This window comes from Nyctereutes procyonoides, unplaced genomic scaffold, assembly GCF_905146905.1.
Source record: "Nyctereutes procyonoides isolate TBG_1078 unplaced genomic scaffold, NYPRO_anot_genome, whole genome shotgun sequence".
Lineage (NCBI taxonomy): Eukaryota > Metazoa > Chordata > Mammalia > Carnivora > Canidae > Nyctereutes > Nyctereutes procyonoides.
Window position 1 is genome coordinate 119041768 of NW_026575125.1, and position 14256 is coordinate 119056023.

Consider the following 14256-nt stretch of genomic DNA (forward strand, 5'->3'; position numbering starts at 1 on the left):
AACAGAAAAAAGTTCCATCAAGAAATAAACTAAGCATAAGGAAGTTGGAGGGGCTGTACCAGACAAAGCAGATGTCAAAAGAAGGATCATTACCAGAGATAGAGAGAAATATTTCCAGAATAAAAAAAAGACTCAATCTATGAAGAAAACGCAATGGTCCAGGGTACTTGGGTGGTAGAGTTAGTCAGTTAGATGTGGGACTTCAGCTCAGGTCATGACCTCAGTGTCCTGGGATCCAGCCCAGCGTTGTGCTTCCCCCCTCAGCAGGGAGCCTGCTTCTCCCTCTTCCCCTGTCACTCCCCCTGCTTGTGCTCTCTCACCCTCTCTCTTCCTAATTAATAAAATCTTTAAAAAAAAGCCACATAACAGTCCCAAATGTGTATGCACCCATGAGATCTTCAAATTTGATGCAGCAAAATCTGACAGGATCAGAAGGAGAAAGACAAATCCACAACCACATTTGGAGACTGTGATACTTTTCTCTCAGTCTGCCAGAGAGACCTGGAAGAGAAAATCAGTAAAGATACCGAAGACGTGAACAACTCTCTCAACCACCTTGAGCAAATCGACTTTTATAGAATATACCACCCAACTCAGAATACCCACTCTTTTCCAATAAACATGGAACATCCACCAAGCCAGACCATATGCTAAGCCATAAAACAAGTCTCAATAATTTTAAAAGAAATGAAATCAGACCAAGTAAATTCCCTGTACTACAATAAAACACACACACACACACACACACACACACACGACAGAAAGATAGAGGCAAAATCTACAAATATTTGGAAATTAAATGCACTTCTAAGGAAGTCATTGCTTAAAGACGTCATCACAAGGGAAATCAGAAAACATTATGAACTCAATGATATTGAAAATAGAACATATCCAAATGCATAGAATGAAGCTAAAGATGTTCTCAAAGGCGATTTATAGCCTTAAATGCTTATGTTAGAAAAAGAAAGGTTTATTTTTTTAGATTTTAAGTCGTTTCCATGCCCAATGTGGGGCTTGAGCTCATGACCCTGAGCTCAAGAGTCACATGCTCCCCTGACTGAGGCAGCCAGGCACCACAAGAAAAAGATTTAAAATAAATGATTTGGGGACACCTGGGTGGCTCAGCGGTTGAGTGTCTGCCTTCAGCTCAGGGCATGATCCTGGGGTCCTGGGATCGAGTCCCGCATCAGGCTCCCTGCGTGAAGCCTGCTTCTCCCTCTGCCTGTGTCTCTGCCTCTCTCATGAATAAATAAGTAAAATATCTTTAAAAAAGTAAAATAAAATAAATGATTTAAGGTCATACTTTAAGAAGTTGGAAAAGATGAGGAAATTAAGCCCCAAATAGGTTTTATTTATTTTTATTTTATTTAAAGATTTTATTTATTTATTCATGAGAGACAGAAAGGAGAGAGAGAGAGAGAGAGAGAGGGGCAGAGACCCAGGCAGAGGGAGAAGCAGGCTCCATGGGGAGAGCCTGATGTGGGACTGGATCCCGGGACTCCAGGATCACACCCTGGGCCAAAGGCAGGTGCTAAAGCACTGAGCCACCCAGGGATCCCCTTTATGTATTTTTATTTTAAAGTAAAATCTTTTTAAAATGCATGACTTCTCTTTTTTTAATGGTTTTATTTATTTATTCATGAGAGACAGAGAAAGAGGCAGAGACACAGGCAGAGGGAGAAGCAGGCTCCCTACAGGGAGTCCAATGTCGGACTGGATCCCAGGACCCCGGGGTCACACCCTGAGCCAAAGGCAGGTGCTAAAGCACTGAGCCACCCAGATGCCCTGCAAATAAGTTTTATTACTCCAAAATAAGTAAAGTAAAGGATAAAGGGTGGAAACCATCAATAGAAAAATGGATAAGTGATGGAGAAAAATCAGTGAAACAAAAACTTGATTCTTGGGATCCGTGGGTGGCTCAGTGGTTTGGCGCCTGCCTTTGGCCCAGGGCTTGATCCTGGAGTTCCGGGATCGAGTCCCACATTGGCCTCCCTGTGTCTCTGACTCTCTCTCTCTCTGTGTCTCTCATGAATAAATAAATAAAATCTTAAAAAAAACTTGATTCTTTAGAACGACCAATAAAGTCGATAAGCCTCTATCTAGGCTGATCAAGACAAAAGGAAAGACAGAAAATACCAATAGAAGGAATGACAGGGGACAGGAGTGCAGATCCTATAAAGGGATGATAAAGGGGTATTATTAACTTTATGTCAACTTAGATGCAACAGGCAAATTCCTTGAAAGACACAAATTACTGAAACAGACACACGAAGAGAGAAAATCCAAATGGTCCAAATATCTGAAAGAATTTACTTTAAAATTTTTATTTTTACATAGTCTCTGCACCGAACACGGGGCTCAAACTTAGAACCAAGATCAACAGTTGCATGCACTACCAACTGAGCCAGGCAGGCATCCCTAAAGGTACTGAATTTGTAACTAAACATCTTCCCCCGAAGAAAACTCCGACTCGAAGTGGCTTCACTGGTGAACTCATCAAATATTAAAAGTGATGCCAAGCATACAGAAGTCCTATAAGAACAAAGGGAAGGGAAAAATCCCCAATTTGTTTCATGGGGGCCCTGATACCAAAACCAGATAGACATTACCAGAAACCTGTAGGTCAACACCCCTCATGGACACAGATGCAAAAATCCCCAAGAGATATTAGCAATGGCGAAAGACAGAAAGACAATTTTGCATCCAAGTTTGAGAACAAGGCAAGGATGTGCATTCTCACCGCTTCTAGTCAACATTTGGTTAGAGGCTCTAGCCATTGTAATAAAGCAAGAAAAAGGGGGATCCCTGGGTGGCTCAGCGGTTTGGCGCCTGCCTTTGGCCCAGGGTGTGATCCTGGAGTCCCAGGATTGAGTCCCATATCGGGCTCCTTGCATGGAGCCTGCTTCTCCCTCTGCCTGTGTCCCTGCCTCTGTCCCTCTCTCTGTGTCCCTCATGAATAATAACAAAAAAAAGCAAGAAAAAGAACTGAAAGGCATACAGATTGGAGAAGTGGTAACTGCCTTTATTTCCAGAAGAAATGACCGTGTATGTAAACTATTCCAAGGTGTTAACCCCAAACAAACAAAACCCCAAAAAAACAAAAGTGAAAAACCACCAGTGCTTGGTTCATGCCTTGATTTTGACACTAAAACCTGAAAACAAAAACCTGCTGGAGCTAACAAATGAATCTAAGGGAAGCTACCACATGCAAAGCCGTTATTAAAAACTCAATTGCAGGGGCGCCTGGGTGGCTCAGTCAGGTAGACGTCTGCCTTCTGCTCATGTCATGATCTCACGGTCCTGGGATCGAGCCGTGTTGGGCGTCCCCACTCTGCGGGGAGCCTACCTCTGCTTCTCCCTCTGACTGCCGCCCCCCCCACCCCGCTTGTGGTCCGTCAAATAAATAAAATCTTCATAGAAAAATAAATAAATTTTAAAAACTCAATTACATTTCCAGAAACTATCAATGATCAATTAGAAAATGAAATAGGGGCACCTGGGTGGCTCAGTCAGTCGAGCGTTGGACTCGATCTTGGCTCAGGTCACAATCTCAGGGTTGTGAGATCGAGCCTCGAGTTGGGCTCACGCGCTGGGCATGGCACCTGCTTAAGACTCTCTCTCTCCCTCTCCTCCTGCCCCCCCTACCCAAAAAGAAGGAAAGAAAATGGAATAAAGATCCCATTCACCATAGCATCAAAGCCCGTAAAATACATGGGGGTGGAAACAAGAGCCTCCAGAGGACTTTTTTTCAGTTGTGTGCGGGTGGGGGTGGCTGGGGCCCCGTGGTTAAGGACCCCGAGCTGAAAAGCATCGGAAACACTCAGGCCTTTCAGTGCAACAAACTCCAAAAGCACAGCCGCAGATTGAAACGTAAGCTTTTATTCCTCTAGGACAGCTTGGACTTCACCAACGCCTAGCTTCGTGGGCATGTAGTGTGACTCATGACTGCGGACACGAAATCATCGTAAGCCTGTGCTACCTTCGAACACGCTCAATTGCACAAAAGTGGACTTGCTTTGCACGCGTGAGTCCTGTCTTGTTTCCTGCCCCCCACCCTGCCCCGTCTGGCTTTCCACCTGCCCGACTTCCGGGGACTTCGCGCAGTCTGGGTAGCACGAGGTCTGGGCCTAGCCCCACCTTGGGTCGTGGCTCCTCTGTCACAATCAGTGCCTGGGCCTGACACCCAGTGGCCTCCGGGGCCTGCCCTGGCTTGGCGGCCGTCGGTGGGCGCACCCAGGGGTGGCCTGGCCAGCAGGCGGTCACGTTAGCCTTAGCTCCCGGGTCCCTGGTGCAGCCCGCAGACAGTGGCCTGGTGAGAGGGGACGGGGCACTGCTGGACTCTCTGCGGTGTCCTACAACTGCACTCGAGCCGGTGAGCTGAACCACGGGATGGCCACACCTTACTTTTCCAAATTATGAGGGGCCGGGAGGGCCCCGGGCCTTGTTTGCTCTGCTCTACAGAGCGGCCACTTGTCCCCAGGGCTCTGGCCAAAGTGCAAAGAGAAGGGCAAAGGTGGGCCCCGCGCAGCTCTTGGGGGAGCCAGCTCCCTGCTCCGCCCCGTGCCGGCAACCCCGCTCACGTCGCCTCCCCGGCCGGGCGGCCCACAGCCCCACACGTGCATTCCTCCCACACCCCGGCACCCCTCCAACGATCACGGCTTTCCTGTCCCCCAAATGATGGAATGACGGCGGGCCTTACGACATGTCCTGCCTTACTGACAGCTTCCAGCAGCCGGCCGGGGTGGCTCCGAGCCCAGCCCGTGCCCACGCCCCTGGAGCAGCTGGGGGGCTCCAGCACCTGCTCTCCCCTGTGAGGAGGCGGCCCCCACCCCCCACCGCCCACGGGCCGCTGAGGATTCGAGAGCCATGAGAACTTCCGACTATGAGAACTTTGACTTCCAGGTTTAGGGAATGTGCCAGGTGCGCAGATCAGCTCTGGAATTCATCACTCTCCTCGGGCCGCGGCCTGTGCTGGTGCTCCCCTCCTAGGTCTGCAAAGGGGGGAAATGCCAGTTAGGAAACGGGGGCGCCCCCGGCTGCCGGGAGGCCTGGCTCCTGGCTCGAGGGCCCGGCCGCGCTTCCTTCTCAGCTCCTGGGCATTCTCGGGAATTAGGGCTTTCTCTTCCTAAGCAGCCCTGCTTCCACTAGTCCCCGGGAGGGAAAATACCCGCTGGGGCTTTGTGTGTTCTGGAAGCAGGGGGCGGGGGCAGCTGGCAGCCCCAGGCTAAGGGGAGGCGTTGCTGTCAGGGGGACGTGAGGGTGCTCGCACAAGGCCTCGTCCAGAATACACAGCTTCCCGAAGGGAGGCGTGGGGGGCAGGCTGGGCTTCTAGCCATCGTTAGACGGGGTGGCCTGCCTCTGAGCCATCCCACACCCTCGGGGAGCAGGGGCCTTGTGCAGGCCCGGCTGGAACAAACCCTCCGCTGTTTGGGGCTGGCACGAGGACGCATGCCTGAGCGGCCCTGGAGGCCGGCCATCCAGCTGCAGCGCGTCGGCGCAGCAGGGGCCCCAGAGGGGCCGGGGCCAGCTACCTGGGAGGGAGCTAGAGGACAGCAGCTGCAGGCTGTCCAGGACCCCGTCCTCGTACAAGGCCAACTTCTGCACCATCTTCTGTCGGGCCGGGTTGATGACGATCTGCGGTGGCTGCGATGACGCGGAGCTGCTCAACAGTGATCCTGGCGGGGGAGGGGGGGAGTAGCCCTCTCAGCTGCAGCGGCCACTGTCCCTGGGAAGTCCTCAGTGACGCTTCTGGCCTCAGCACTCTTCCCACCCCCAGCTTAGCTCCCGGCCCCCTTGGGACAGGAGTCCTCAGTGCCATCGGTGAAGGAAGGGCCTGGGAGGGGCCGGGCTGTCGCCCCAGCTCCTGGCTAGGCCAGGAAGCCAGTCCCGCATAAAGCCTTCCTTGTTCCCGGCTTTCAGGAAGTCAGCTCCTGGCCTCGTCTCACCCACCTGGAGGTCAGGGCTGGGAACCGGCTAAGGACAGAGTGAGATGGAGAGCGGGCGCCCGGGGCTCTCCTCCCGGAAGGCTGGGGGTGGGGGGTGTGGGGACTCGTAGCGAAGGAGGCCCCCGGTCCCTCTCCCGGGTCCCCGCACCCAGGTACCTTCCACAGCTGTCAGCTGGGGCCCTGGGCCACCGCCCCAGCTCGGCTCCTGGCTGGCGCCCCCCCGAGCACTGCCGGCCTGCCCGAGGGGGGCCACGGCCCCCAGGGTGACCCCCTGCGCAGGGCTGCCCGGCAAGGCCAGGCCTGGGGGGCAGCTGGGGCTCATGTGCCAGGAACACAGGGCGGCGGACAGGCCGGACACACTCTCGTCGCTCTCCACGGGCTGGTTGGGGCCTTTCTGGAGCCACTCCGTGGCCTGGGCCGGTGCTCCCGATGGAGCCACCAGGGGCTGCGGTGGGCTGGCGCCGCTGCTGGGGACGGACACGTACGAGTTCTCCTGCGGGGAAGGGGGGCCGTGGTGGGCAGCCTCTGCTCCTGCCACCGCTGCCTGCAGCTTCTCCAGATGCTCGTACACCTGCGGGGGGACACGGGGCTCAGGGCGCCAGGCCCAAGCGGGGCTCCCCCGGCACCCCCGGTCGGGGCACAGGGCCGCTCCGGGTCACCTGTGGCCTGTGTCGGGGCTTGGGCTTCCAGGGGCCCCAGGGACCGCGCGGCCGGCCTACCCTGCAGCCGGGGAAGCTCCATCCCTCCTGTTTAGCCCTGTCACGAGGAATGCCGAGCAGTCACGGCCGCTCAAACCAGGGCCGGAGAAGGGCTCTTCTCTGTCCTCTGGGAAGCTAAGCTCACGGCCCTGCTGCCCTCACAGGGGCCTCTGCATTCTTGAGGGCAGGGGACAGAGGTGAGGGGCAGGAGACGCAGGTGCAGTGGCACAGTGCACCCAGCACGGGGCACCGTCGAGGCCCTTTCCCTGCGCGCCCCGCCAGGTGGGCTCGGGCCGCCCCAGCAGAACTGAAGGGCAAACGGAAAAACGTCTGGAGACGCTGTCCCCAGAAAGAGGCCTGGCAGGTGCCACACAGGGCTCGCTGCAGGGCAGCGCTGTGTCTGATGGGCCACCCCCGGCCCCGGGGGCCGCCAGTCTCCAGTGCTCCCCCCGGGCTACCTGGGTCATGGGGGGCCTCCTCTTGGCCCGGCGGTGCAGGCAGCAGCAAGCCAGCTGGCCCAGGACCAGGCCCAGCTCCGGCGGGCACGGCCCGGGCCTGGGGTCCAGGTGCTTCTTACAGATCTGGCTGGCAATCGGGGCAGCCCAGGCATCCGTGGCCAGGCCTGCTTGGAGTGTGCTCTGGGTGCTTCTGAGGGTCACCCCGGCCTCCTCGGCCTCCTCTTCTACCAGGTCCTTCTGTGGGACAGACACTGTGAGCGTGGCCGCTGACGGGGCCGTGTCTTCACCCCATTCCCCGGGCTCTCATCACTGACTCCTGAGGGCTTTTTGGACACTGATTAAGCACCCATGGCGTGCCCAGCACTGCCCCAGGCCCGAGGGGTGCAGTGATGGAGCACCCTGGGCCCACCTTCACGGAGCTGACCTCCTGGAGCGGGAGAGACACCAACAAGCCTGGAAACCAACGGGAAGCTTCGAGGAAGGGGCGCCTGGGTGGCTGGTCGGTGAAGCGGCTGCCTTCGATGCTGGGATCGAGGCCCACGCCCGGCTCCCTGCTCAGCGGGGAGTCTGCTTCTCTCTGCCTCCCCCTGCTCATCCCCCTGCCCCTCTCTAGCTCACTCTCCCTCTCAAATAAATCGATAAAATCTCAAAAAGAAAAAGAAAGAAAACTTCCATGGAGAGGCCCACAGGGCTTTGACCAGGGCCTGAACAAGTAGCACGCAGGAACCTGGGCACCGGGATCTGAAGGCAGAAATTGGCCAGAGGTCAGAGGTGAGTGGCGGGGGGGGAGCACCCCACAGAGAGGTACCCAGGGGTGCAGCCGGGACTGCAGGCCATCTTGTGGTTTGAGACTGGAAGGACCAGGAGGAAGCACCTGGGTGGGAAGGGGCCTTTTGGGCAGGAGGAAAGGCTCGAACCAAGGCGCTGGGGCAGGCAGCAGGGCTAGCTGAGCTTGGAGGACAGAGGACACTGGTGATGGCGGGACCCAGGGAGTGGTGGTTAAGGGATCGGGCCTCCACCCCAAGCCCAGGGGGAAGGCAAAGAGCCTTCCACACTATCTCTTGTTTGTTTTGCAACTTCGCTTAGGCCCTGGCATGGAGAACAAAGAGGAAGGGTCCAAAGAAGACCAGAGAGGGATCCCCGGGGAGCCTGCCTGGCTCCACCCACTGTGCCAATGGGACGTGCTGATGGGTGGAGAAGGTGAAGGAAGCGCTCCCGGGGGGCTCCCCAGTTCCAGCCCTGACCCTCCGAGCCTCGCTAACGGACAGAGACAGCCCCAAGCCCGGAACAAGGGCAGCAGGAGGTAGACCAGCCCCAAAACATAAAGAACAAACGTTGACCGAATGCATTCCGGGCCCTGGAATCGTCTGAGCACAGCAGGTGCATGAAGCCTCTTAGCATGTGGGGCCACGGGCCCCGCGACGACCAGCAGGGCTCTGCTCCAAGACCACTGTCGGGCCGGGACCGGAACCCAGGCCTCCTGCCTCCTGGCCCCGTCCCAGCGCACAGCGAGCCAGACCGAGTCAGACAGAACCAGGCAGCTCCCTCCCAGCCTGCAGCGCTCCTCAGCTCCCGACTTCCCACCGCAGCCTCCCCCGGGGCCCTGTGTTCTCTTCTCCCCTGCACTTCTGGCCCCGCTGGGATCCCCCCTTCCCCACTCCCAGCCCAGGTGGGGGCTGGAAAGGCCCATAGCATCTGCAGAAGAAAGACAGGTTTTTCCTCAGCAAGGTCAAGGGAAGCTGTCTGGAGCCCTGCCTACTTCCAGAGATGAGTCAGCAGTAGCAGGGGCTGGCTTCTGTGGGGCACTGCACTCCAGATCATTCCACCCTCCAGGGCTGCACCTGTTGGTTATCAGGAGTGGCGCTTCCCTGCCTCCACTCTGCCTCTCTCCGTCCCTCCCTGCCCCAGCTCAGGACGCTCACCAGATACTTGGTCTTGGCACCCTGCGTCCTCACAGCCCTCTGGCCAGCCAGGGTCTCCAGCACTACCTGGAGAGGGCAGGATGGAGAGTGTCGCAGTGCCTCCTGGGATGGTGCTGCCCCAGGGCCTTGGTGGGGAGGGCCACGTGCGGCGGGGCTTGTGGGGTGGACGGGGGCGCCCAGCCCAACAAGGCGGCCGAGGCTGACGGGGGCCTGGCCCTTGGATGGGCCGCCGAGGACTGGCTGCCAGCAAAGATGAAGCCACGTGTCATGGGGCTGACGCTTCGGCGGTTTGGAGGGCCACTTGCAGGGAAGGGCCGAGATGCGGGGCAACAGTAGGGGCCGGTGTTGGGGACGGAGGGGCCCTGGAGCTGACGCCGCAGTCAGCTTCCTGCCGGCTCGCTCTCTGGCCTCGGAGGGCACCACTCAGGCCCTCCTGCCTTTGCTTGGCCACAGCGCCCGCACCCCAAGCCAGGAAAGGGGCCGGTGGCTCACCACGCCGAAGCTGAAGGTATCTGTGTCCACGGCCAGTCTCCCCGTCTTGACGTACTCCTCGGGCAGGTAGGCCAGGGTGCCACGCACCGTCCGTGTCCGGGCCACTGTGCTGCTCTGGCCGGGGTTGGCCCCTGCAAAACGGCTGAGACGGGCCAGGCCGAAGTCTCCCAGTTTGGGCATCAGTCTGTCATCCAGGAGGACGTTGGAACTAGCGGAGGGAAGGATCGGTGTTGGGTGGGCCCGGGCCAGCGCTGCACCCCACAGTCGCCTGGCACCGACAAAACTGGACTCCGGGCTGCACCTGGCCCATGGAAAGTGGCTGGCGCCGCCTGGTGGCCCGGCTGCAGGGTGCGGTGGGGGGGCTGGCGGGGGGGGGGGTCCCTCACACAGTCTGGTCCCTGCTCATCAGCGGGGCCCACCTTGGCCTCTACTTCCACACCTGTCCCAGCGGGTCAGGTACTCAGTGACCCAGGGCCCCTTGGGCCTTGGAGAGCAAGTGGCACTGCTGCCTGCTGGCAGAAGATTCGGGAACATCATTCCCTTGCCGGAGTCTCTGCTCTTACCGCTCCCAGAGGCCCCAGGGGCCTGGCTGTGTCCGGCCCTCACCTTTTGATGTCTCCGTGGATGAGGCTGGGGCTGTCCTGATGTAAAAACTGAATGGCCCGTGCTGTGCCCAGAAGGATGTTCAGTCGCTGAGGCCAGGAGAGAGGAGCGCAGGCCTCGGTCTAGAGAGGCAGAGGGAGCAAAGGGGCACAGGAGAGGCTGGGAGGCCACTGTGCCTTGACCCCAAGCGCCCCTCCGCCTGTCACCGTGGCATCTAGAGAAGCCACTCCACTCTCTGGGCCTGTGTCCCCTTCTGGAAAACAAGGAGCAAAATCTCCACGAGGTACTTCACCAGAAGGTGGAGACTAAGCTATTCTAGTGCTTTGTAAGGCACGCCGAGGAGGGGCCCGTGGCTGGGGACGTGCTTCCCGGAGCCATCATCCAACTGGGCGCTCCTCCGTGCTTGGCGTTCACCCCTGGTTCCTGGGGTGACCGGGATGTGGTCGGGGGCACTGGCCCCACCTCCCCCAGCATGGCGTGCTCGTCCTGTGAGTGGACGTGCCCCGTGTGTCCTGGGGGTGTCACAAGAGGAGGGCCAGCTGCAGATCCAGACGGTGCAGTCTGCTGCCCCAGGCCCTCTTTATTCAAGGGCGATGCTGACCACCAGGCCCTTCAGCCACTCTGCTTGCAACAGGGACAAGTGTGAGTCAGGGCACCGGGTCAGTCACCCCCTTCTTAGAGGCACCATGACCCAGGTGCCCTGGGCTGCAGGAATGGCCAGGGACAGAGCATGGGGAGGGGTGCCAGGGAAACTGGGGGCCCGCCAGGGGCCACAGCCTGAGCCCAGACCTCGCCTGGTGGTGGGACCTGCCCAGAGAGCCCGGGGCTGCGTGCCCACCGCTTCGCCCGGGTGCTCCGGGTGCCGCAGGTCCGGGGAGGCGTGCCAGGCCAGGGAAGTTTACCTGGAAGTGCAGGCGGTCTTCCAGGGAGCCGTTGGGCAGGAAGCCGTAGACGAGGCAGTAGAAGCCACTCTCGGCACAGTAGCCAGCAAAGTCCACAATGTTTGGGTGACGAAACCTGCTTGAAAGAGTGGGACCCACTCTGGCTCCCAGCCTTCACCTCGCTTTCCATGTGGACGTCGTGGGGGTGGGCTGGGCCTGACAGGCTCTGCAGGCCTGAGGGAGCCGGGTAGCATGCTTGGTGGTCCTGGAGGCCACTGGAATCCCCAGGTGGCTCTCCCCGCACTCCCAGACAGAAGGGGTACCCCTGGCTCACCGTGACAGTTGTTCCACTTCGGTCAGGAAGCTCTGCTTCACTGTGGTCCACTCCAGGTCTGCCCCCTGCAGCCCCCAAGGAAAATGAGGGCGGGGAGGCAGTGTGAAGCTCGTGCGGCCAGGCTCGATGGCCACTCTCGCTGCCACCCGTCCTGGGCCCAGCGCAACCAAGGTGCTGGGAGACCCTGAACTGGGGGATCAGAGGGCTGAAGGAGGGCCACGGGGAGGTGAGGGTGTGCGGACAAGCTGCCAGGGCCTCCGTGCGCGTGTGGGGGGCTCTGCTACACCCACCTCCTTCAGCCTCTTCACCGCGTACAGCGTGTTCCTCATCACCGCCCGGTACACGCAGCCGAAGCCGCCCTCCCCGATCTTCAGCTCGTCCGAGAAGTTGTGGGTGCCCTGGGAGATCTCACTGAGGGGCCAGCAGAACGGAGAGGGGTGGGCTCCCTGCAGGAGCGACGTTGGGCTCTCTGCGCTGGGCTGTGGGAGGAGATGGAGGAGCAGGGGGGGCCTCTGTGCCCGTCCCCGGAGAGTCACAAGCGCCCCCTGCCCAGCTGCGTCCTGGCCGGCCCTCCTGAGCTGCCTGGGCTCCCCAGCAGCATTTTTTTGCTCCTTGTCTTGACTGTCCCCTGGGGATGGGACCCACCTACCTTGGTAGAGGAAGGGGCTGGACGCGGCGGTGGCGGCTGCAGGATGCCAGGGCTGTGGACAGGAGCGAGCTCAGCCCCAGAATGGGTCCGGGAGCCTGGAAAAGCTTCACAAAGACACCAGTGAGAGGCAGGCGGGGTCGGCGACGGCCTCCGGCAGTGGCGACGGTCAGGGCGGCCCTTCGCAAAGGTCCGTCAAGCCCGACACCCGGGCCCTCTTACCTGGGGAGGGGAGTGTGGACGCCGACGCCGTCGGCAGCTTCCGGGGGCGGGGGACGTCGGCCTCACAGGGCGCGGGGGGGCTGCTGGGCCTCGGGGCGCTGGTGCTGGGGGGCAGGAGGGGGGCGGGCGGGTGCCCTGGGACGCGGGGGAAGGAAAGGGCGGTTAGGCCCGGGCGGCGGGGGGAGGAGGAGCCCCGTGGGAGGCGCCCGGGGGCCGGGGTCGCGGGGGCCGGGCCGCGCGCTCACAGGCCGTGATGATGTCCCGGGCGCGGAGCAGCTGCAGGTGCGTGAGGATGCTCACGAGGTCGGCCACGCGGGCGTTGCGGTTGATCCAGGGCCACAGGACGCTGGCCGTGCGCTGCCCGGAGCGCTCGCACAGCCGCAGCTCGGTCTGGTCGCGCACGATCAGGGCGGCTGCGGGGCGGCAGGCGTCAGGCCCGGCGCCCGGGGCCCGCGCGCCTCCCGCCCCGGCGTCTCCCGCCCGCCGCCACCCACCGAACTGGCACCAGTCGGCGGGCTCCAGCGCGTCCATCACTTTGTAGAAGCGGCACATGACCCAGGGCGGCACCTCGTACAAGAAGTGCTGGGCGCCGGGGGCCGCGGGGTCCCCCGGGCCCGGCCCACCGGCCATGGCCGCCGCCGCCGCCGCCGCCGGCCGGGCCTCCTGGGGCCTCTCGAGGCCGCGGCGGGCGCGGGCCTTGGCCGGCGGGTCCGCGGACACTGACTCACTTCCCCTTTAAGCCGGCCTCGTGCGGCGCCCGGCGGGGCGGAAGGGGCGGGGCCCGGGCCCGCCGCCATCTTGCCCGCCGCCGCCGCCGCCGCCGCCGCCGCCGCCTCGGGCCTCGGCCACACGGGGGCGCCGCGGGCAGGCCGTGCGCGGGGCGGCCGCGCCCCTGGGCCAAGAGGCGGCGAGGCGGGCTTCCCGGAGGCGGGGGCGGCGGCGGCCCGAGTGGGGCCCCGAGGGGTGCACGGCCGTGCCGGGGCCCTGTCGAGGGGCTAGCGCCGGCGCTCGGGAGCGGCACGGGAGGGCCCCTTGGGGACGTGCGGCCGCACTGGGGCGGCGGGCTCCGAGCGCCCCCTCCCGCTGCCGCCGTGCTTCCGGCCCACCGGGCAGGCCCCCGAGTGACGAGGCCACGGCGCAGCGTCCCCGGGCGCCCGGCTCGGTCCGGCCGCGCGCAGGTCTTCCCGCGGGACTCGGGCCCGTGCCCCCGGGCTCCGCAGCTGCGCATTCCCTCGGCTGTGCCGCGCGCCCCCGTTCCGGCCGCCCCTGCTCCTTGCTCATTTCCCTGAAGGCGCCCGCAGGCCACTTCGGCCCCCAGGCCCGCCGCCTCCGCGGGGAGCCCCGGGCCCTGGGGCTTGGCCCCGCTGAGCCTCTGCCCTTGTGTGCCTCCCCGCTAGGTGGGGGAAGAGCCCCCCAGGCAGCAGCGCCGCCTTCCTCCTTTGTCTCTCCAGTTGCAGGACCGCTGGCCAGGCAACGGGTCACCGGCCTGCCCCCCTCCGTCCTGACACCAGAGGGCTCCCCTCCAGGCTGTGCTCCCAGCTGGCCCTCCACGGCCCCCCCCCCCCCCCCCCCCCGCCAAGAAGCCACAGCCATTGCCAGCCACACCCTGGGCCCCAGTAGCTTCTCACGACGACGGCCGTCACAGAGACTGCGGACTCGGTTCGGGAAGTTAGCATGCACGCACACACCGAGCTCGGGGCAACGGCAGCCTTGTCCTCCTCCGCTGCTGGACAGCGGCTCCCAGGCCAGGCCCCGCAGCACACGAGATGCTCAACACGCACAGGTCGAATTTCAACCCTTCGTTTGAACCTTCAAGGCCAGGACATTCGAATGCACCTTCTAGCAGCTGTGCCCACATTTATTTGCATGTGAAGCTGGACTCTGAGCAGTTGTTCCCTCCAGCCCAGCAACAGCCCGGCGACAACAGCTGTGGTGGGGCGGACAGCTCCTGAGTGCCAGGTTTGCAGAAGGCCTGCAGACCCCACGGTGATGACAGTGGCAGGGAGCCGGGTGAGCAGAGGCCATGCAAAGGTCTCGGGCCACAGGCCCAGGAGA

The 14256-nt window shown here is 61.4% G+C and overlaps 1 protein-coding gene across 2 annotated transcripts; it reads right to left on the minus strand.

The window, feature by feature from the left end:
* Positions 1-3863: 3863 nt before the first annotated feature.
* IRAK1 (interleukin 1 receptor associated kinase 1) lies at positions 3864-12917 on the minus strand. Of its 2 annotated transcripts, XM_055338758.1 has the most exons (14): positions 12696-12917; positions 12447-12614; positions 12202-12336; positions 11983-12086; positions 11624-11812; positions 11334-11398; positions 11021-11135; positions 10122-10240; positions 9516-9723; positions 9024-9089; positions 7102-7338; positions 6102-6516; positions 5532-5675; positions 3864-4991 (listed from the first exon to the last, which is right to left on the minus strand). In XM_055338758.1, the coding sequence occupies exons 1-14, from the start codon at positions 12829-12831 to the stop codon at positions 4930-4932; spliced, it is 2163 nt and encodes a 720-aa protein (XP_055194733.1). In that variant the 5' UTR covers positions 12832-12917; the 3' UTR covers positions 3864-4929. The 2 variants fall into 2 exon arrangements, with proteins under 2 accessions (XP_055194733.1, XP_055194732.1); XM_055338757.1 differs by having other exon boundaries at positions 12447-12917.
* Between the last annotated feature and the right edge of the window lie 1339 nt (positions 12918-14256).

What these genes read in the sequence shown, in the direction of transcription:
- IRAK1 (XM_055338757.1), bottom strand. Translation starts at nt 12,831, where the DNA reads ATGGCCGGTGGGCCGGGCCCGGGGGACCCCGCGGCCCCCGGCGCCCAG. An exon ending in CGGTGAAGAGGCTGAAGGAG is followed by an intron (nt 11,399 to 11,623) that starts GTGGGTGTAGCA and finishes TGGGGGCTGCAG; the next exon opens with GGGGCAGACCTGGAGTGGAC. An exon ending in GGAGGCCCCCCATGACCCAG is followed by an intron (nt 6,517 to 7,101) that starts GTAGCCCGGGGG and finishes GTCCCCCCGCAG; the next exon opens with GTGTACGAGCATCTGGAGAA.